The sequence below is a fragment of the Carassius gibelio genome, chromosome B7, assembly GCF_023724105.1.
Source record: "Carassius gibelio isolate Cgi1373 ecotype wild population from Czech Republic chromosome B7, carGib1.2-hapl.c, whole genome shotgun sequence".
NCBI classification, from domain to species: domain Eukaryota; kingdom Metazoa; phylum Chordata; class Actinopteri; order Cypriniformes; family Cyprinidae; genus Carassius; species Carassius gibelio.
This window is the reverse complement of record NC_068402.1, coordinates 34727037-34749785: the sequence shown is the minus strand read 5'-3', so window position 1 is coordinate 34749785 and position 22749 is coordinate 34727037. Positions and strand designations below refer to the sequence as shown.

Below are 22749 nucleotides of genomic sequence, written 5' to 3'. Positions count from 1 at the left end.
ACCCAGCTGAATTTTCAGCATCATTCCTCCAGTCTTCAGCGTCACCTGATCCTTCAGAAATCATTATAATATGCTGATTTGCTGCTCAAGAAACATTTCTGATTATTATACTTTTTTCCCCAAACTATTATGTACTTTCATTTTTCATCATTATTTGATGAAAAAAGGTCAAAGGCTTTTTGTGTCTGTACTGTCACTTTTTGTCAATTCAGTGCATCTTGGCTGAATAAAAAGTGTTAACTTCTTTTGGATAAAGAATTTGTGTTTATATACATACAGTTACATAAATATTTGAGGTGAAATACAATTTATTTATAATTTCCATGCATGTTCAGCATTAAATGAATTATTTATATTTGTTATCAACATTTCAAATCAATATTATAGGCATCTCCCTAGGTTTTGATGCAGAGTTTATACCTTTTCACAAGGGTGTAGAAATCAGAAAATTGTAGAGGGGCATCTAATCATCTTGGCTCATGAACATCAAATGCACAACAACCAACTAACCCTGTGTTTTTAATAACAGATCAGCTTGACAAGTGTTTTCTTTCCTGTGTTGAAAAAAATAAGTTTAGGCCGTTTTCGATGTGAGAAAGTACTTCGGAATTTCCAAAATGTAATTGTTTTCACCACCGTGCCTTTTCATGTTTTGTTTTTATCAGTTTTGCTCCAGCTGTATTGATTGTTTATCCAGTAGTCCGCTGCTCAGTTAGAATAAACGAGTGCAGTGTAATGTGTTTTGAAAGAAAAGCAGCAAGCAGGTCTAGATCAGCGATGGACGGAGTTTAAGACTGATCCACATCGATACACCACCTGCTACACCCTCTCCATGATCTGCACATCTATAAACACATCCACTGACCGGCATGATGCAACTTGACCTGTATTAAGAAGCTTTGCATCTCTGTTTCTGTCTATGTGTTTGGTGTTCTGGTGGAAGAACAGTCCACAGTCTCCAGGCTGCAGCGTGAGCTACAGGAAGCAGAACATCAGAGGGATCTCCTGGGCTCCAGAGCAGCTGAGCTGAACTGTGACATCCAGCCGAAAGACAGCAGGCGGCTCGCAGAGCAGGACGAGGTACACCGCACCACATACTTCGGTATCTTTGATAGTGTCTGGTAAGGGCTCATGTCGAGTTAAAGCTGTGTGTGTGGCAGGTTTCCAGTAGAGATGAGACAGTTCTGAGACTGACGGCAGACCTGCGGGCCACTCAGGAGAATCTGACCGCTGCACAACAGGAGGTGAGGATCACCTGTCAGTCATTTTGAAACGTATCTGTGACACACACTTTAAAAAACAGTCACCTATGACATTGTTGAAAAGCTTGGGGTCTGGTTTTTGATGCTCACCAAAGCTGCTTTTATGGAACTGTATTTCAGATAAAAAGAACTGATTTCTGTTTAAATATAATATAGCATGTAATATATTCCTGTGATGGAATACTGAATTTCCAGCATCACTACTCCATTCTTCCGTGTCACATTATCCTTCAGAAATTATTCAGATATGCAGATTTGCTGCTCAAGAAACATTTCTTATTATTAACAGTGTTGAAAACAGTGCTTACATTTTTTTTGTGTGTGTTTATTTTTTTAGATTGTTTAAAATAGGAAATTCTATTATTTGAAACAGAAATCTAAAAAAACATTTACAGTAAAATACCTGAAGCTGTGGTTACCTAAACTTTACCATAAAAAATATGGTAGCGTCATATCAGGTTTTACAGGCTGAACTTAAGTAAATTCAAATAATTCTTTGTAAATGTTGAAACATTGAAAAATACTTTTTTGCACTGAGTAAACTTGGTCAGTCATGCTGTAAGCCAAGGTTTTGCAGTTTAGCCTCCATTAAGTATCTGTGGTAGAAACTGAAGCCGAGCTTGTAAACATTGTTTCATTTCATCTTCATCGTCTCAGCGTTTACTTGTTTATTCTGGTACTAAGATGTAGCTCAGGTACATATATAACTCTATATAAGGTCTCTGTGGGCCGAATGCGGCCAGGATCAAGGACACAGGCCGTCTAGTCCATCTGCTCTCACTCACACACTCAGAAGAATAAAGATGGACCTGATGCCCAAACTTTTTCAGAACCTGTCAACTGAACTAGAAGCTGTTCTGGTTTATTTATACATCTCTGACTGGTCAGTTATTTGTTTGGCAGGGTGTCCTTGTATGTTATAAATGGGACAAAGCTGTCACTTCAGTGCTTACTGGGTGTTTTGAGTTCTTTGAGAGATTTTCTTTTTCATATTTATTAATTTAGTTTGACTTTTATTTATTTTTTTCGGAGCGAGCGAGCGAGTGAATAATGCATTGGATTCTGCTCCATGTACTGTTTTATCATTAGCATTCAGCCCCAGTTATCTTCCGAACTTATGAGTGCCTGTGAAATGTTTGTGATGTTATTTATTTATGTTGCCCTCTCAATTATTCATTTGTTTATTTATTCATGGCAGAACTAACTGCAATTGGAAAATTCATTTTTGCTGAAGGGCACATCCATCCCTCCCCCCCCCCCCCCCCCCCACACACCTCAATCTTGCACATCAGGTTTGTTAGGAACTGCTTCATGTGGCATTTCCTAAGACTCAAGGGGAGATGTCATTTTAATCCGAGCAGACGGGTGAAGAGACGGGAGAGACAGAAAAAGAGAGCGAATACTCCATCTGAAAAAAACTTTGCACTATAGGGGTGATGGTGCAGGACTATAGAGAGACATTTAATGAAACACGGATGAGTTTGATAGACCTTATATATCACGTCTCTGTGCTACAGCCGTGTTTCATGCTGAATTCCCTCAGGCCTCTGTGCTTTACTGCTCTTTCTGCCAATTCCTTTCCTGCTTTTTTGCCTATATATATACAGTACAGACCAACATTTTGGACACACCTTCTCATTCAAAGAGTTTTCTTTATTTTCATGACTATGAAAATTGTAGAGTCACACTGAAGGCATCAAGAGCTATTTGACCAAGAAGGAGAGTGATGGGGTGCTGCGCCAGATGACCTGGCCTCCACAGTCACCGGACCTGAACCCAATCGAGATAGTTTAGGGGTGAGCTGGACCGCAGACAGAAGGCAAAAGGGCCAACAAGTGCTAAGCATCTCTCAGGGAACTCTTTCAAGACTGTTGAAGACCATTTCAGGTGACCACCTCTTGAAGCTCATCAAGAGAAAGCCAAGAGTGTGCAAAGCAGTAATCAAAGCAAAAGGTGGCTACTTTGAAGAACCTACAATATGACATATGTTCAGTTGTTTCACACTTTTTTGTGATGTATGTAATTCCATATATAATTCCACATGTGTTAATTCATAGTTTTGATGCCTTCAGTGTGAATCTACAATTTTCATAGTCATGAAAATAAAGAAAACTCTTCGAATGAGAAGGTGTGTCCAAAATTGTATATATATTTATTCATACGCTATATGGACAAACATATTGGAACACACCTTAATTATTGAATTCAGGTATTTCAGTTCGACCCACTACCATAGGTGTATAAAATCAAGCATCTAAGCATCCAGTCTCCATTTGCAAAATGGGATGCCACCATTGCAACTAGTCAGTTGGTGCATAAGGCACATGGTGTGGAAAAGTCACCATCGCTCTGCTGATTTCAATAGCTGAAGATTTCCCAACTTCCACTGGTGTTAAACTGTGTAGCGGGAGCTTCATGGAATGGGTTTCCATGGCCGAACAGCTGCATGCAAGCCTCACATAAATGAATACAATGCCAAGCATCAGATGGAGTGGTGTAAAACACACCGCATCTGGACTCTGGAAACCTGTTTTGTAGAGTAACAGTTTCCACTCAGCTAAATTCCACATATTTTACCCTAATCCATGGGTGAAACCATAGTACAACCATTTACATTCACGAGATGCTTTTATAATTTTTTCAGCCTTGGGGAGATTAAAACACTTCTTTAAAAAGCATTTAAGAATCTTCATTATTCCCTATTCACAAGATAAAATATGATCGAAATAGTCATATTGCTTTACCATAAACTTACAGTTAAATTGTGATTTGGTTGATTGTTTAGCTGGGAGAGCAGATGCTGCAGCTCACGTCTAGGGAAGAAGAGGTTGTGGCCCTGCAGAAGGAGGCAAGCAGACTTCAGGAGATCCTGAAACAGAGAGAGGAAATGATGGAGAAGAGCAAACACAACACGACACATCTCCAGCGAGAGACGGGCTCCCTTTACAGACAGGTAAACACACAAAGCACAGACACACTGAAAATCACAAATTGGCCAGTCTGGGTATTGAGACCTGAGAAAGAGCCAGCGTAAGCATGAGTTTGTTGTGGTGTTGTTGTGAGGCGCTTGTGTGTGTTTAGCTGAAGGGTGTTTGTGAGGTCTCACGTGTAATATTTCCTGTCTGCTGCATCGACAGTCCACACATAGGCATGGAATTCCAATTAACTCCCTTTAATTAGGCCCTCCCTTGCTCATGGCGCAGTTCCTTCATTTATTTTAATCTTGTTTATGCACCTTGATTGTTTCACAATATAGATTTTTTTTAATTAGGGAAGATTGATTAAATTGCATTGATTCCCTGTCCTTATTAAAATGGAACAGCCCCCCCAACTCTACTCTCTCCAAATCAGTGTTATTTTTCATAATTAGAGCCTGTGCCTTCAGCTTGGCTTTAGGAGTGTGTGTTGTGTTTGTGTGGGTGTTATGAAAATAATGTTTATCATACTTTATTACAGCATCTGAAAGACTGTTGTAGTGCAGCCACTTTATGATTTAGGGGAGGTTTCATTAAATGGTTGTGTGCTATTCATTAGTTGCATTTACCAACATAATAGTTCCTAAATACATTTAAAAAAGCAATACAGTACATTGTTGTTGTTGTTTTGTGTTGTTGTTTTGTTTTGTGTTTATATTAATATTTTAACTCAAATGATAAAAATAAACAGAAATATATAACTATTGTAAATTATAATTGCACTGCAAAATAAAAATTATTTATAATATTTATTGATAATTACAACAATAATATTATTCACACTTAAAGTCCCTCGTGTCCAAATCCTTGAGCTTCAAACATTTCAGATCCTTGTGCTTTTATTTTGGTGAAATATTGCTCAAATGCTGTAATTTTCTGTCCACAATTTTTTTATATTATGTAAATATGCAAATAAAGTAAACTTAATGCATGTTGCATTCAAAAATCCATGTTAAACTCAAGTACAAGTGTTCTCTGAGACTGATTGTTTCATGGAACCACATTCATTTATGTACATTTTACATTCAGTATAGTTAATTACCTTACTTTTCATCAACTAAATCCCTTTTGGAAAAGCCTGACCTAGAAAATACCCAGAAAACACCTAGCATGTGCTCAGAAACACCTCAGCAAATGCACATCAACCATCTACAAAAGTCCTGTTCACACCAAGAACAAAAACTCTAAATATAACCAATAACTATATTAGTGTCACATTATTAGCAAATTAGCATCCATGCCAATTTGTGCATACTGAATTTATGCCGTCTATTGCTTTAAATGCACAGGTGGATTCTGATTGGCTCTTAATGTTTGTATCATCCATCAGCTGGAAAAATTATCTTTCTGCTAGTGATACTAATTATATTGTTTCTCTATATCTCTGTTCTCTCTGAATTACAACGAGCATTAGAACAAATATTAAAGTTATTGTCGTTGGTGTGAACAGGCCTTTAGTGTTATGTTGGCTAGTTTTGCACATCAGGCAAAACTGATTTTATTTATAAAATGTGACAATATATTTTCTTTCACGGTGACATTAGATGATTTTTTAGCAAATGCTGACTGCTTGTATAACACTTGAAGCTTCTAGAAGATCCATTGCTTCTCAAACACCTGCTGTCTGCTTCACCTGATAAACACTTGATGCTGATCTGTAGAATTTCTAATCATGAAGCTCATCTCAGCTCTTTTAATTTTGATCGATGACTCAGTTTATCCTTTATATAACACATTCCTGTCTCTGTTCTAGCCCTCCACCTCTCTCTGCACCCCTCCGCCTGGTATGAAAATGATATTAGAAACTAAATGAGATTTGAAATTGTGTGTTTGACAAGTGACTCGATGACAGGGTTTTATTGCAGGGCCTGATCCATGGAAATTTTATGCTAATAACACTGCTGGCCAAGCGATCTAGTATGAAATTAATCAGCGGTGGAAAAGAGCGAGAGAGCTCTATAAAAAGTGTGTCTACCCTCCTCTCTCTCTGTCTGTCTGAGTCTCATCTGAAATAGCCACAGGCTGTTGTCTGTGTGATGAGTTTGCGACTGAAATAGGGACTTAGAAAATTAGGCTGAGCTTAGCACTGATTGCTGTAACACCGCCACGCAACACAGTCCTGTCAACTCCTCCAAGGACTCATCAAGGTGTGCAGAGTAATTTTTTTTTATGTTGCTTTGGCCCATATGTCATCTTGGACGTATACTGACACCTAGAGGTGTGGATGTAATATCATGTGAAAGTTTTCAGTTGCTGATGCCATTGATGTAGACATGCAGTATTCACAGTCAACCAATGTTGATTTATTCTGTTTGAGAAAGTGTCCAAACAGGGAAGTACAGAGATAAAGCTAATGTTAACATGTCTGTCCAGATTAGGCAACCAACTCCATGTGGAATAAAACTTTTTTAGGCTACTGATACTTCATCTAATTTTTCAAACTCCTTTTAATTTCTGTTATCAACTTTTCATAAAGCTTCATTCATCTGTCTCAAAAATTGCAACAGTAAAGGAATAATGGAAAGGGAATATGAAGTCAGCTATACAGTGATACAGAAATCTATAGTCAAGCATAAAGAGTACATTTTATAATATAATATAATAAATATTACAGAGTATTATTATTATTATTATTATTATTGTTATTATTATTGTTATTATTATTATTATTATTGTTGTTGTTGTTGTTGTTGTTGTTGTTATTGTTGTTGTTGTTGTTATGGTAATAATGGGATCGAAAATAAATAAGACAGTGATCCATAATCATGCATAAAGCGTCTACATTTCATTATTATATATATATATATATATATATATATATATATATATATATATATATATATATATATATATATATATATATATATATATATTACATTGTATTATATATACAATATACATACATTCTGATTATTATTGTTATTATTATTAATTATGAAAATAAGATCTCTATAAAATGATAATAGTAATAGATTCTTAATATTATTATCAATGTTGTTTGAGTTATTCATCACAATTATCATCAACATTATCATAGGAATAATGGGATAGGAAGTCAACTATACAGTGATACAAAAATCTGCAATCAAGTATAAAAGAGTCTATATTGCATTAATAATATAATAAAAAATATTATTCATGAATAGTATTTATATAATAATAGTAATAATGTAATACATTATTATTGTTGTATTTGTTAATGTTGCATTAGTTATTATTAAATAATAATAATTATAATGTAAAGTGGACTCTTAATATATAAGAAGAACAATAAGAAGAATAGTATTATTTATGTATTTGTAATAAATGACAGGCCGACTAAACGAAAATTTATGAAATGATAATTGAATTGAACTGAAAAAAAAAAAAGAAGATCCATTTTCTCATGATTAACTTTATATTTGGAATTCTGTTCAAACTGATCCCAAAGTGTTTTATTAGCTAGCAAATAATAAATAAATAAGAACCACCTTTAAACTGTACAGTTTTCTATGATTTTGAATTCTTGTTTTTGCATCTATACGCCATAACTTTGACTCATTTAAAAAATTCTGCATCAATGTGCTTTTTTGTGCCACTATTGCATAGTAAATCAATTTAGTTAACCAATCAGACAACCTCAAAGTCTCAAATGTCCAGATTTTTCTTGTGGTTGTCAAGCCTCACCTTGCCTTTATCAACTTTTACTAGTTTACATCAACTTAAGGAACATTCATATTCTCTCCTTTCCTCTGCTTGCTTCATTTATCCCATTCATCTGTCAGTGGTTTTCCTATGTGCATGTCCATGTTGCTCCTCCCAGCTCGATTCCAAGGAAACAGAAGCGTAGGTGAATCTCTAATGGAGTCATTATCAGCTTCCAGTCTTTTAAAACAACACAATTAACAGTGTAGTCTTAATGATGCTTGCAAGGGAAATAAGGTGCACTGAGGAGACTCCATCCAGGGCCTTCACCAAGTCCAATAAATCACGTAAGTTAACTCACAGAACTAATATACCGCATGTGTGTGTGCAGTAGTCTGTGTGATTTATTATTTTCACCCTGCGAGACATCTGTTACAGTGCTCCTTATTTTTGTAATGCATCATCAGCCAGGGGAAAAAAAATAATATTATCCAATCTGGGATCGTCTCCCTCTGGAGTCTAATAATCTAATGTAGAGCTGCTATAAGTGAGGCACCACAGACACGCTTCAGGGAGCAAACAGGCTTCGCTGATTTCTGTCTGAGAATCTAGCATTCATTATATATGCCAGCCTGTGAGTCTGTACATATAGAGTCATAATAGGATACTTGTGACTCTAAATTCTAACTAAATAAGATGTGTTTGAAGTATACTAATTAAGAGTGCCGTTGTACTGAATATCAGCATGGCTATGATACTAGCACATAACTAATTAATTGTGAGTTTGATATTGTGTTTGTACAATAGTTCTGTGAATTAGAAATTAGAAGTAACTTACCAGCAATATTTGGCCGGTTGTACATTTATTTTTTGCCAATAAAAATAGTTCCAATTACATTGTACATTGTGTCTTTTGTGTGAATTATTGAAGTGTCTAATTAGCTTCAATAGTTATAGTGCTTGGCTACATTTTTAACCTTGTTTGTGTGTGTACGTTATCAAAGTATTTTAAGTGTTCATTGCCGAGCTGATGAGATTAGCTCACGCGACACAAGCTCTGTAACATTGTCCTGTTGACACCCAAGACCAATATTACTTCTTGTATAAAGGGGCATAATAGGTAGCCCTTAAAATTAAAGTGACAGGTTTTTCTTGTTTTGTTGTTCATTCGTTTAGACATAATAATTATACAGAATTTTAACATTGGCATTAACTTGAAAATAATTATGAGCTCATCGGTATCAAGCAGAATTTAATTTTTGTTACATCGCTATTTCAATCCGATTCCACACGACACTCATACTCTGGTCTGGGTCACAACAAACACAGAAAAGAGGAGTGATATAAAGAGTGAAAAGTCCTAGTGCTGTTACAGTATATATTAGCACTCTTAGGACGTCATGGTCCCGTAACAGTTAGTAGATTCACTCAAAGCAGAGAGCGTGACACAGAGTGACTGAGATTCTACCGACAGTATATTCCACTCTTATTAAATGTACCATTATTTTGCTAGCATATGGAACTGACCAACTTCAGTGATTATGTGTGATTTAGTAGCAAATTGAAGAAAAGTTAGTGACTTTTCTTACTTCATACACAAAAAAGTGTTAAATGATGACAGAATCTGATTTCTTGAGGATTCGATATTTTATAATAGTGATTTTATAATTTCAAAATAAAGAGAAAAAGTAGAAATGAATAATAAGGCAATAAGTGCTCCTCTGCTGCTGTCTGCTGGTTATAATTGTGATTTGATGTATTTTTAAAAATTTTACATAAGTGTTTGTTTACCACAAACAAAGTTTATTTTGTTCATCCTATTAAAAATAACATTCAAACTGGATCAACTTAGAGCTTTAAAGTGCTGGAAATAGCTGTATGAAATGCTTGAAAGTCATCGAATAGTGCTTAAATTTCTCTCTCAAAAGGTTGTACAAACCCAGAAATAAATGATATAATGCAGTTGACTATTTCTACCACAACACAATGGTTAGAGTTAGCATTACCGCTTCTGGTTTCCTGACGTATGTCAGTGCTGTTTATGACAGAGATTTCTGTGCAGAATTTGAATGATTCGCACTAGATCTCGCAGAAACCTTGTCATTGTGCGGCAAATTCAAATGCTTGTAAATCTCGTAGCACTGTTATATCTGTGTAGTAACTGTGTCTTGAAATCAACACTGGCTCCCGAGTAAAGCTATTCTGAGCTCAGACAAGTTTGTTTGTGTCGCGGTCCAAGCTGCGATGCGCAGCTGAAATGTAGCGCAGTTTAGCTTCGATTTGTTTGCCATTTGATATTTCTCAAATGCAACAGAAATGGCAGAGATTATGAGTTGGGCAACACTGTTATCGCGCCAGTGCTCACAAAAATTAGTCACACCAGCAGAAAAAATGGTCACAAAATGCGACAGTTTGGTTGCAGTCTGGAGACTTGATATTTTAGATCCCTTAATCCTACCCCATAGCTAAACCTAACAGCTTCCTTATTAATAAGCAGTAGGGTACTACAGGGCTAAAGGCACCCCGGGGTAAAAGGTGCCTGTTCCTATTCTCCTCTAAAACACAAGATGGCACAAAAACTTCCAAAACATCTGCTTTTCAAGATGCATGTGCATATTTGGCTTAACTTGATGTAATTTTTTATTTTATTTGATATTGTAGGTTTAAGTAGCAAATAAGAATCACTCAAATTAATGCATATATTTTGAGACGAAGGTCTTCTTAACGTTTTAAGATAAATAACGAAAGAATGTATAAAAGTATGGTAGTGGGGGTAAAAAGCACTCCTGCTGTTGGGGCAAAAAGCCCACAGAAATTAACATTATAATTAATAGATGGCCAAAATAAACAACAAAACGATTTCTCTTACTCTTGCTCTCTTTTTTCTTTTCTTTTTTTTTTCTTTATAGTTAAATATAAAACCCCTAGTCTTTTCTGTTACTTTGAACATTTCATCACACTTATGGTGTCCAAAAAAAAAATATCTAAATATGCTTGATCTTTCTTTTTTTTTACACTATCAAGCAAGCTAGGTGTTGAAACACATCCTGTTTATCGCTCAGTCTTGTTGTTTGTTGTGTGTCAGAGTGAAGTCCGAAGGGAGGAGCTGTGTGATCAGCGTGAGGAGGAGCAGCGATGGCAACAGGAGGCGCAGGAACAGAAGGAGAGCCGGGTGAAGGAGGTGCTGGCCCTTAAGGAAGAGCTGCAGAGCACACAAAGCCATCTTCAGCAGCACAGAGATAGCATGGAGAGTCTGTTTCAAGAGCTGGAGATAGCCCACAGACAGCAGAGAGACCCAGAGGATGAGGTGAGACAGCTCAGCAGACTTCACTTTCACTATATCACAACTTCTGCTTCTAAATATAAGTGTTTGTGTGTGTCAGGCCTCCTGCAGGGCGCCAGCTCTCCGCAGTCAGGATGCAGAGTTGATTGAGCTGAAGGCAGGTCTACTGGAGGCTGAGAAACTGGCCACAGATGCAGAGGCCCGACTGCAACCTCTTAGCGATTCCCTCGAGCTCTGCAAACACAAGTACCAGGCCTGCCTCAGCAAGATCGCACAACTGGAAAACACACTGCTTGCCCGCGAGGAGGACCTGAAAGAGGCCCACAGTCAGGTTGGTACTTACATTAGTTTTAGTTACCTTTAAAAATGAAACCTATATTTCTTATAATATTAATCCTTATTCTTTCCACTTTCCAACAGAATATCCTTTCTTTTATACAGTGTAATAAAATATTGACCATGTTTTAAATAATCAGCCATAACATGAAAATTATTATTTTGAAAGGCTATCACGTTAAAGTGCTTTGTAGTTGTACTTCTCCTCTAAACCAATACCTTCCAGTCTACCAGAAACTAAAAATTCATTTTTCTTCAGAAACTAATATTTCTTTTCAGCAATAAGTTGATCAAACGTGACATTAGAGACATTTGCATGATTAAAGAAGGCTTCAAATAAACGCTGTACTTATTAACTTTCTATTAATCTATTCATCTCAAAAAATTTTAAGCAGCACAACTGTTTTCACCATTGATGATATTACGAAATATAAGACTGGAGTAATGATTTTGAAAATTCAGCTTTTCTCCACAGGCATGAAGTACATTTATGTTTACTTCATTAAAATGTATTCAAATGCAAAACAATTACTTTAAGTTGTAATAATATTTCTTAATATTTGTTTGTTTTTTTATGAAAGAAATGCAACGTTGTTTTACTAATACCAGGCCAGTAGTTGGCGCTGTCACCTTGTTAGTAAACAATACCTGTAGGGGAGTGATGATTATATGTTGTTTGTAATGTTGGTGAAGTAAATCCACACTCTGCTGAAGAAGTGTTCACAAACTCTTGAGCAGCATCAACAGTACCATGTACTCCGCCATAGTTTGTTCACGCTTGCTTTTAAAATCAACACATACTGCGCATGTCTACATACCTAACATGTACTATGCACATGCTTGATATCAGCATTTTCAAAGATTCCCATTTTGGGTGTTTGCATGGAAATGATAACGGTGCCTTTTTCAAAAATGTGCACTTTAAAACAGTTTTCAAAAACATGCATTTTCAGTCCCCAAAACGCAGTTGTCATGTAAACAAACAGTTTCATGTTTTTGGCTGAGAATATTGTCGTGTAAATGGACCCTCAGTGCCACATTGCAAAAAAAAAAGTCATAATTTTAACAGTAAAGGTGCTACTACTGTAAAAACAGTGAATAACTGTAATAGATATAACCATACATTTAATGTATTTTTACATTAAAATACTGTTAAATGTACCATTTTTGAAAGTGAAAAAGAACAAGTCATTGTATTATTTGAGTGTTTTTGGCTGATGTTGTTTGTTTCTCGTCAGGTGTCACAGAAGGAAGAGCAGGTCCTCCGTCTGAGGGCTCAGGTTGTAGCTCTGCAGGGGGATCTGCAGGTACACTGCGCCCAGCTGGAGAGTGGAGACGATGCCCTCGCCGCTCTGAGCCAGCGGCTCCGAGACACGCTGAGTGAGCTGGAGCACAGCCGTAAACACAGCCAGGAGTGTGAGCTGCTCATCAGCACTCTCAGAGACACCGCTGCTACCCTTCGCCGACAGGTAACCTGACTCTAACTAACACACAGCTCGACTGATGTGATCCTTCATGGTGACCCAAGTAGGATCACACATCTTGGTCATCCACTTAAAGGGAATTAAAGGAGCCTGATTGGTCAATGATGAACAAGATCTTCAATCAAAAAAAATTATCGATATGCACAAACAAGATCAACATCATTATCAATATTTAAATGAACCAGCAAACAAATAAATAAATAGTGATATTAAGTGTATTTATTGAATATTTTGTAATATTGATTCATAAAAGTTGTCTTGCTTATGTGAAACCACTGTATATTCACACCTGTGAACTAATAAATTGAGTATGAGAAAGGCTGCAGATCTGAACTATGAACACCCCATAATGCAACAGACTTAACATGCTCATCTCTTCCCTAGAGTTGAATTCTGTTGGGTTCAGATTGCATAACAAGCCAATTGAAACCTAGTTACCACACATACAGGTGGAAAGTGGCTTGTTAGTGCAGCTTGAGGTGTGAACACAATTGGGAAGCAAATCTGCGCCATTCTCCGGGTGCAAAAGCCAATCTGAGCTTCAGAGCTCTTACCGGATTGTATCGATCCAGGACAAAACCCTCACGCTGCTCGCTGTGTGAGGAGAGAGCATTTCCAGGTGTTTCATTTCCCACAGCATCAGTGAGAGAGCTGCGATAGGCTCTCTTGAGGAATTCTGGGAGTTGTAGTTGCTATTGATTTGTAGTTGTTGGGTAAAGATTGCATGTGTGGCCCTTTCAGACACAGCGACTGGTGTTTAAATGGACCTGAAGTTGTTTGGATTTGCGTGTACATCCGCTGTGAGGGCAGCTGGGTGGTGTAAAGTGGAAAAGCCTGCTGGGTCTGCGTTGTCTGCTTGAAATAACAGGCATTGCTCTCAGCGGTGCAGGGACAGGCCTTGTCTACAGCCCATTGGTGCGGTCATCTCTGTCAGATACTGTGCACACTAGGTGTGAGGACCTTCCTGAGCCTTTTCTCCTCCAGCACCTCCGGCTTCTCCTCTCAGATGCCTGTGATGCCCAGCGTCCCATTAGCAGTCCCTCAACATCACACTCATACACGCTATATTGATCCAACTGTTTCTGGTCAGGACTTCCGAACACACGTCCTTCAGCTGTTCGCCCATGCCCTTAATTGCTCCCGCTCACTCAGAACCTGCTCGGCTGTCGGCACTGTAGCACATAACCTTCAGCAGAGTGAAAAGAAAAGTTTCCTTTATCTGTGATTGTGATGTAAAACAGTCCCGTCTGTCAGTCGCCTCACTGTCTTCATTCTCAATGGAAGCTGTCAACTGCAATATACTCGTAGACAGACTGCTGTATTAAACTCTCTGAGATGATCCTGTTTGAATTTGAATTCTTCAGTGTTGAATGAGCAGGTTGCTCTTTCCATAGAATTATAAACTGGGACTGAAAGTAAAGTCTGTGCTGCTTCTGAATTAATATAATAGCTTTATGTGAATGAACGCTCCAATGGTGGATGAGGAGAGACCCCCTGACTCTATGTAAAGCGCTTTGAGTGCTTAGAAAGGTGCTATATAAATGTAACATGTAATAATTGAGTCAACTGAGGTACCGGATAAGTCTAATTTCTAAATGGATCATTCAGATCGGTTTTGTACACTAAATCTAACAAATCGGATTGGACTAACTAATTGGACATAACTGCTTTTCTCATGCTACTTTTTTTCTTTTTTCAGAACACAAAAGATATTTTGTATTAATGTTGGTATCCGAACAGCTACTACTGACTTCAGTTGTATGTAAAATTAAACAATATAAACAAAAAATATCTTCTTTTATGTTGCACAGAAGAAATAAAGTCATACAGGTTTGAATGACATGAAGGTGAGTAAATGGTGACCGTATTTTCATATCTGGATGCACTCCATTTGGTTTTTCCTTTTGTTTTGTTTTGTTTTTTTATTCACGTCATTTTCGTTCGTTAATTCATATGTCCTTTTATTCTTTTAATTGAATTAAAATGAACTTAGTCTTAATTTATGTTATTCAGATGTCTATATTTCATGTATTTATTGTTTATATTGTAACTTTGTAAGGCACTATAAATTGCCAGTATGATCTGTACTAGATAACCTTGCTTGCTCTTCCTAGCTTGTTGTTTTAAATCTTTCTCAGAACAACAGTAACAGTAACAGAAATATTATCTTCATTAAGCCTGAGCCCATTTGGAGCTGTTTTATATTCAGTCTTCAGCTCTAATGGCACTGTGCTGAACTGATTTATCTTTTTCAGAAGGAAGAACTTAACTGTCTTTAGGGGCTGTTATCAGACCTTTAGAGAGGAAAATAGAGACCAGATTGACATTTTACAGTTTGCTTTACAGTTCAGAATAATAACTGGCCATTCTTTCGCTCTAGATTACAACTTCTTTCCCTACTTTATAAAAATTTTTTTAAGAGATACTTCAACTTATTTCCATGGGTGTAAGAGAAATCAGAGAAGTGAGGGGCACTTAATATACGGCATCATCCTGGTTTATGAAGATCAATTATGTGATAGATCCTTTGTCACCTTATTAATATTCAGTAGTCTTAACTAAAAAGCAGGTAAGTTGGCACTACTGGGCTTTGAGGTTATTCAAGATAGATTTTTTAGTGAATGTGCTACCTAGGAACGAAAACCAATGTCCATTTTGTTTCTAGCTGCCATATAATATCAGGCAGTCAATTTTCATATTTATTGCCCCCAAGTTTGATTGTGTAAACGGCCTGTCGCTGTCATATGAATTTCCAACATCACCGTAAATCTAAAAACCTTGTGTGTTTTCAAGGCTGAAGAGCGAGAAGAGATGGTAGTGAAGACACAGGCTGATTTCTCCATCTACCGGGCCACTCACTTTCACTCCGTCTCAGACTACGAATCCCAGCTGTCCCGCGTTCAGGAACTAGAGCACGTGAGTGAAGGGCTATCAGTGTTTGTCTTTGTAGTTGAGAGAAACACCACATGCCACTCGCACATCTGCATGGATCCATCACTGATCCATCATCTCAACTTGTTACAAAAATGGACTTTGAATGGACCCACCTGCTCCCCATGTCGTGCGTTACTCTATGCATTGACACCCTGCAACTCGGGGACTATTTATCAGTCATCAGCAGAGGCTTTGATTGAATCTGAGGCTTTTTGCAGTTCATGGGCACCTTTGTGACTAATTGTTTGTTATGTCAGCGTGGCAGGGAGCCATCCAGCTTTAATGGAGTGTAGTGGAGCGATCCATCAGTCTGTCGGGGAGCTCAGCGTTTCGTTGCGCTCTGCGCAAACGGCGACGTGATTTAGTGCCCTCCTCGCGCCACTGCCCACCCGCTCCCCCTTCTCAGATTGATTACCCTCCTGTCCCTCTGACAGTGCCCGCCATCTTCTGGCAACCTTTTAGCAGGCTTTTATAGATGATTCGAGCACCTCGTTTTGCTATTTATACATCTGTAAGTGGCCATGAAATATAGATTTGTCTTGACACGTGTTGGCGTTGGAGCGGCGAGTCAAGGCGCCTCGTGACACCTCGTTATTTTAATGATGCCAAACGAAGGCCCCCAACCTTGCCCCTTGTTTGCTGATTATGCCTGTACTATATTAGTTTCACAATCAGATCTCGCTAAAACCTGTCCTGTTTGCGTGCAGCAGACAGAAATGCGGCATCGAGAGCCGTGACATGCCGGTTCACCTGTCAGAGCCGTGACGTGCGAGTGCAACTCGGTTCCCAGGGTAATTTAGAGATGGCACCCACACGTAGAGCATCCCTTAATTGAATGGTTGGCGCGTCAAAAGCACAGGCTGCCAGATTGGAGGCGACACCTGTCAGGGACAAACCTTGCGTCGAAACCTCAGCATGCGTATCCGTACATGCCGCAGTGGGGATCCTAAATAAAGGCCATACAGGAGAGGAACGGAGTCGAAGAGGCGAGAGGAAGAGGTGCGTGTAGTGATAGCCTTAGGGATGGAGACAACGCGGGGAAGAGGGGGAATTCTTATCCGCCTTAGGTTGGCCCCTCCAGCGCCCCGGGCATCAACACGACTCCCCCAAGGCACAGTCACAGAAGTTTGACAGCTGTGTGACGACTTTGCATGTTAGTGGAGGTGTGTGTGTGTGTTTGTCCTCAGGCGCTGTTCCAGTCGCTGGAGCGCTGCGGTCAGAGCGCCCAGGAGTCGCGGGTCTGCCAGCTGGAGTTGGAGCGGCACCGTGATGCCAGTACGGCAGGTGAGTGAACTCGCAGCTCACTTTCAGACTCGATTCTCACGCTGATTCCAATCAGCCGTGTGTTTTGCAGAGGTGCATCGGCTGCAGGAGCAGGTGAGGAGACTCCAGGCGGATGCAGCGGATGAGGACCAGAGACGAGCACACGTTGATTCTCTGGAACAGAAGGTTGTCAAGCTAGAAGGAGAGCTACAGGCAGCTCAAAGGCAGTGTGGCCAGGTAAACAAGTACACACACATATACACACACAGTATGTGTACACAGCGGATTGGTTTAGCCTGTGGCGGATTCTCACAGTCATCCTCTCTCAGGCTATCCAGAAGAGAGACGCCCTACTGAGACAGTCGGAGGCTGATCTTCTGCAGGCACGGGAGAAGATCCGAAGCAAGGCGGCGGAGGCAGAGAGGCAGGCCATCTCTGCTCGAGGGCTGGAGGCTGATCTGCAGAGAGCCAAGAAAGAAAAAAGGCAGAGGGAAAAAGAGTGTGCCTCACTCAAAACACAGATGCTTCAGCTCAGAGAACAACTGAAGGAGGCTCACGCCACCTGCAGAGACACGGGTAACACAGAGCAGAACACCTGGAGAATGAAGAAATTAGAAAAAAAGCTTAGAGTATACTTTAAACTCTTAAATTATTGGATGAAACTGCAAATGGCCCCGAGAAACTGCACTGGGTAGATTACTAAGAAATTGTAGTCAGGTAATGATAACAAATTACATGACAAAAAAATGTGTTATGTGATCTATAACAGGAGACATTTTAGGTAATATAATCGGACCACTTTTTGATTACTTTTAGATTACTTTTGACCTGTTTTATCACATTCATTTGAATTGGACAATCTTGTATCATATTGATATTAAATTAAAAAGTGGAAGAAAAGTGGAAGAAATTATATCTATTCTTTTTTTATCAACAACATGAAGTGCATTAAACATTTAGTCAAGGTTTCCCAAAGAGGGCATCTTGAAAGTACTTAAGGGGGTTCATCATTTTATGAAAATCTAAAAATGTATTCATTAAATCATAAACAATTTAATCTAATTTTATTTAATTAAAATTAAATATTTAGTTTGCTTACCTGCATGTTACAGTATTTAACGACTGACTGACTTTAGATCCATTATCAATCAAATCTAGAAGCCTTTCTGAACAGATAAAGGGATAATCAATAAATTAAGAATAATTCACTGCTATTGTGTTAATAATATATAATCATGGTATTGATAGAAATGGAACTGTAGTCTGATTTTGAGTATTTAAAAATGTATTACACAATAAAATACATCTGTGCTTACTCTTATAGGACACATTCATTAAAATCAATCTTGGGGCCAGCTGATTAAAAGTCTTTTTTTATTAAAATGGCAAAAAAATTGAGACCTTTTGATTCAGAAAAACTTGTTTCCTCGGTTTACCATCAAATATGGTTAACGGAAACTCAGATGTGCTTGCTTGACCCATGAAAACAAACCATGGAAATTCATGCTGGTCTAATTTGGTCATTTCAGCAAGGCAGTGATTTTCTCTTGATTTCGCAAAAGAAAAGCAATTGCATTTAAATCTGTGTGATAGAGCATGTGGGTTTGTCAGAATATATGTGTGTGTATCTGTGTGTGTTCTTCAGCAGTCTATTCTCCCATCTGAAATGAAACAGCCCATCAATTCAGAGCCCCAAGCCATCAGATACATGCACATCTTCACACACACACCACTGTGGGAATGATGCTCATTAGAAACAATATCCTCAACATAGACGAAGACAGGCAGATGTGGCCATGGTATACCCTTAAAAAAGGATTAGCAATTTATTTTTTTATATAGCCTACGACATGAATTAATTCAATGAATTCAATTTAATGAAGGTTTGCGAGCACACACACTCACACGTGTGTAATGTAATCTATATGTATGTATGTATGTATACACACATACCCCAAACATTTGATCGGTAGTGCATATATTGTTAGTCATATCCAAAACTCTGACACATTCAAGTGAAATCACAGATATTATGTTTTACATGTGTGTATGTTTCAGCCCAGGAGCTGGCGCGGCAGCAGGAGAAAGAGCAGCTGTTGGAGAGAGGTCAGCGTCTGGCTCAGGAGCAGCTCTCAGAGCGTGTGAAGGAAGTGGTGCTGGCAGAGAAAGCCCAGAGGAGACTCCAGGAAGAGCTCAAGAGAATAACAGAGAGTCTGGAAAGCACCCAACTGGAGCTACAGGACTCACGGTAAACTCAAAACCAGGGAGTCCGTATGGTCCAGTTAGTTATGGTCCTGGTAGATTCCAAAACTACACAATTATATGAGACAAAAGGATGGCTATTCAAAAGTAACCATGTGTTCTGACGAAAATGTTTGCAGCAACATACAATCATAGCAGTATTTTACTATAATTGATGTCACAGCTCAACACATAATTTCCCTAAAGTGAATAGTCACATGGAAATCACAACTCAAATTATCGTCTCAAAGATGCTGTGTGTCCAGAATTAAACACCTGTGAGCAAAAATGGCAGCGTGCATTTTGCTTACTTTCTCAGCAGTGACTGTTTTCCATTGATCTTAAATGCAGTTTGAGTGATTAGTTGGACAGCATAGTACAGCAGACAGCTTTCCAAACTCCTATCACACTCATATTAAGGCTGCTAGTAAAGCTATTAGCCGATTAATCAAAATTTCTCAACTTTATACTGACTTCAAGTCATGTCTGAATGATCAAATTTACCAGATGTGTGCCCATGAACGCCACCACAATGCCAGTGTTACCAGCGGGAAACTTTGAGCACAATGCCAATGTTACCAGCGGGAAACTTTGAGCACAATGCCAATGTTACCAGTGGGAAGTTTAAGGATTTTCCTTAAGCCCTGACTTTCTGAGTTTGGGACAGGTCTATTGTAGGCATATTTCTGGTTAAATTCAACTTAAGTTCTATGGATAGCAGCTGTCGATTACTGCAGAAAATAATTTAGTAATTTAAAATGAAGGTAATAATTTAAAACTACATTTCCCATGATGATAGCAAAATGATTATGGAGTGCACCAGTCGGGTTCCGAAAGTAAAAATATTCTATTAATTTTCTCCATAGAGGGATTGATTTTTAACACTAACTTAAAACCTTTACGGACAGACGTACTGTGAGCGACTGTGTTGTTAAAGGGATACTTCACCCGAAAATGAAAATTTTGTCATTAATCACTTACCCCCATGTCGTTCCAATCCCGTAAAAGCTTTGTTCATCTTCAGATGACGTCTTTCATACTTTTCTGGACCTTGACAGTATAACTTACTTGGCAGTCAATGGGACAGTCACAAGCCTCCCGGTTTTCATCCAAAATATCTTAAATTGTGTTCCAAAGACAAACAAAGCTTTAACAGGTTTGGAATGGCATGGGGGTAAGTTTTTAATGACAAAATTTACATTTAGGGGTGTCCCTTTAATTATCGGTGCGTATTATTTTGAATTATTTTCGAAAAGTCAGGTTTAACAGTAGGATTACTGGTAAGAAACTATATTAATCATTGTTTTGTAAAGAAATTTCCGTCATGTGTGGTTGTATGGTTTGATAATAGCTTATTTCTAATCTCCTAGTGGTAAAAAAAAAATAATAACAATAATTAATGGGAAAAATACTTTTGGAGCTAAGAGACAGGCACTGTTGAACTATATGAAAGTCATGATAATGTACTTAAGCATCAGTTGCACACCTAAAACACACTTGCTCTCCATTTTGTGTTGCAGTTGGTAAAAAGCATCTTTGGTTTAAAGTGAGGTGACATACAGCCAAGTATGGTGACCAATACTCAGAATTTATGCTCTGCATTTAACCTATCCAAAGTGCACTCACACACCGTGAACACACACCCAGAGCAGTGGGCATCATTTATGCTGCGGTGCCCGGGGAGCAGTTTGGGGTTTGGTGCCTTGCTCAAGGGCACCTCAGTCGTGGTATTGCCGGCCCGAGACTCGAACCCACAACCTTAGGGTTAGGAGTCAAGAAAAAGAAAAAGAAAACTAAAATTTACCCTCAATGTCCATAGGCCTTACATTTGCCCACTTCATGCAATTTCTTTGAATAAATAGCTATTTGGTCACGCAAAGGTCCTTTAAAATGCATTCAGTTGCATTGCCCTTTAAAATGCATTGCAAACTGGGCATGAAAAAAATGCCCAGTTTGCAGTGTGATGGCACAAATCATCCCAGATGCAACTGTATGAATGCTTTGGTTGTTGAAGACACATGTGAATTCTACTCTTCCCAAAACTGTACACATGTGCCAAATCAGTTATGCAGAACACTCCGCTGTGCAAGGGAATAAGCCGAAAGAGAGAGAGATATGTGTGTGTACTGTGTATATTTTTTATGTGTATATAAATACACACTCATGCTCATATATATTTTAGAGAAATATGTCATGTTTATGTATTAAATATATTTGACACTGGAGCACAAATCCAGTCTTAAGTTGACAGGGTATATTTGTAGCAATTGGCAAAAATACATTGTATTGGTCAAAAATACAGATTTTTCTTTTATGCCAAAAATCATTAGGATATTAAGTAAAGATAATGTTTCATGAAGATATTTAGTAAATGTCCTACTGTAAATGTATTAAAACCTATTTTTTGATTAGTAATATGCATTTCCAAGAGCTTAATTTAGACAAAATTAAAGGCGATTTTCTCAGTATTTAGATTTTTTTGCACCATTAGATTCCAGAGATTCAAATAGTTGTATCTCGGCCAAATATTGTCAGATCCTAATAAACCATACATTAATGGAAAGATTATTTATACAACTTTCAGATGATTGACCCTTATTACTTGTTTTGTGGTCCAGGGTCACATATGTACAGTACAGACCAAAAGTTTGGACACAGCTTCTCATTCAAAGAGTTTTCTTTATTTTCATGACTAAGCTCATGACTATAGAGTCACACTGAAGGCATCAAGGGCTATTTGACCAAGAAGGAGAGTGATGGGGTGCTGCTCCAGATGACCTGGCCTCCACAGTCACCGGACCTGAACCCAATCCAGATGGTTTAGGGGTGAGCTGGTTACATACATATACAAAAGTTATATACATCACTTTTTTGTGATGTATATAATTCCATATATAATTCCACATGTGTTAATTCATAGTTTTGATGCCTTCAGTGTGAATCTACAATCTTCATAGTTATGAAAATAAAGAAAACTCTTTGAATGAGAAGATGTGTCCAAACTTTTGGTCTGTACTGTATATATAATATAAATTATATGAATACATGTAAATATTTTCAAAATATATACTGTAGCAAATGTGTGTATTCATATATACACACACATATATTGTATAAACAAAAATTTTATTTTGGATGCGATTATTTTAATCGCGATTAATCTTTTTTTTTAATTTTTTTTTATTATTATTTTTGCAGAGACATGTTTACTGCATGTGGCCTAACCTAACCAGTTAATCAAACCAGATAGATATCTGATTAATAAAAGACCCATGAAGTGACTGTGTGTTTAAATGGGCACCATCATGTTCCAAACAACACACAGTCATAATTACATAATTATATTA

The 22749-nt window shown here is 38.0% G+C and overlaps 1 protein-coding gene across 2 annotated transcripts in view; it reads left to right on the top strand.

The window, feature by feature from the left end:
* LOC127962673 (trichohyalin) overlaps positions 1–22749 on the top strand; it is a 191668-nt gene that overhangs the window by 149722 nt on the left and 19197 nt on the right. For both annotated transcript variants that reach the window (XM_052562317.1, XM_052562318.1), the window contains 11 exons: positions 949–1080; positions 1161–1244; positions 4048–4215; positions 10947–11168; positions 11245–11475; positions 12719–12949; positions 15758–15880; positions 17086–17182; positions 17253–17398; positions 17491–17737; positions 19220–19409. In XM_052562317.1, the coding sequence (XP_052418277.1) occupies positions 949–1080; positions 1161–1244; positions 4048–4215; positions 10947–11168; positions 11245–11475; positions 12719–12949; positions 15758–15880; positions 17086–17182; positions 17253–17398; positions 17491–17737; positions 19220–19409 (1871 nt within the window). The remainder of the gene's footprint in view (positions 1–948; positions 1081–1160; positions 1245–4047; positions 4216–10946; positions 11169–11244; positions 11476–12718; positions 12950–15757; positions 15881–17085; positions 17183–17252; positions 17399–17490; positions 17738–19219; positions 19410–22749) is intronic.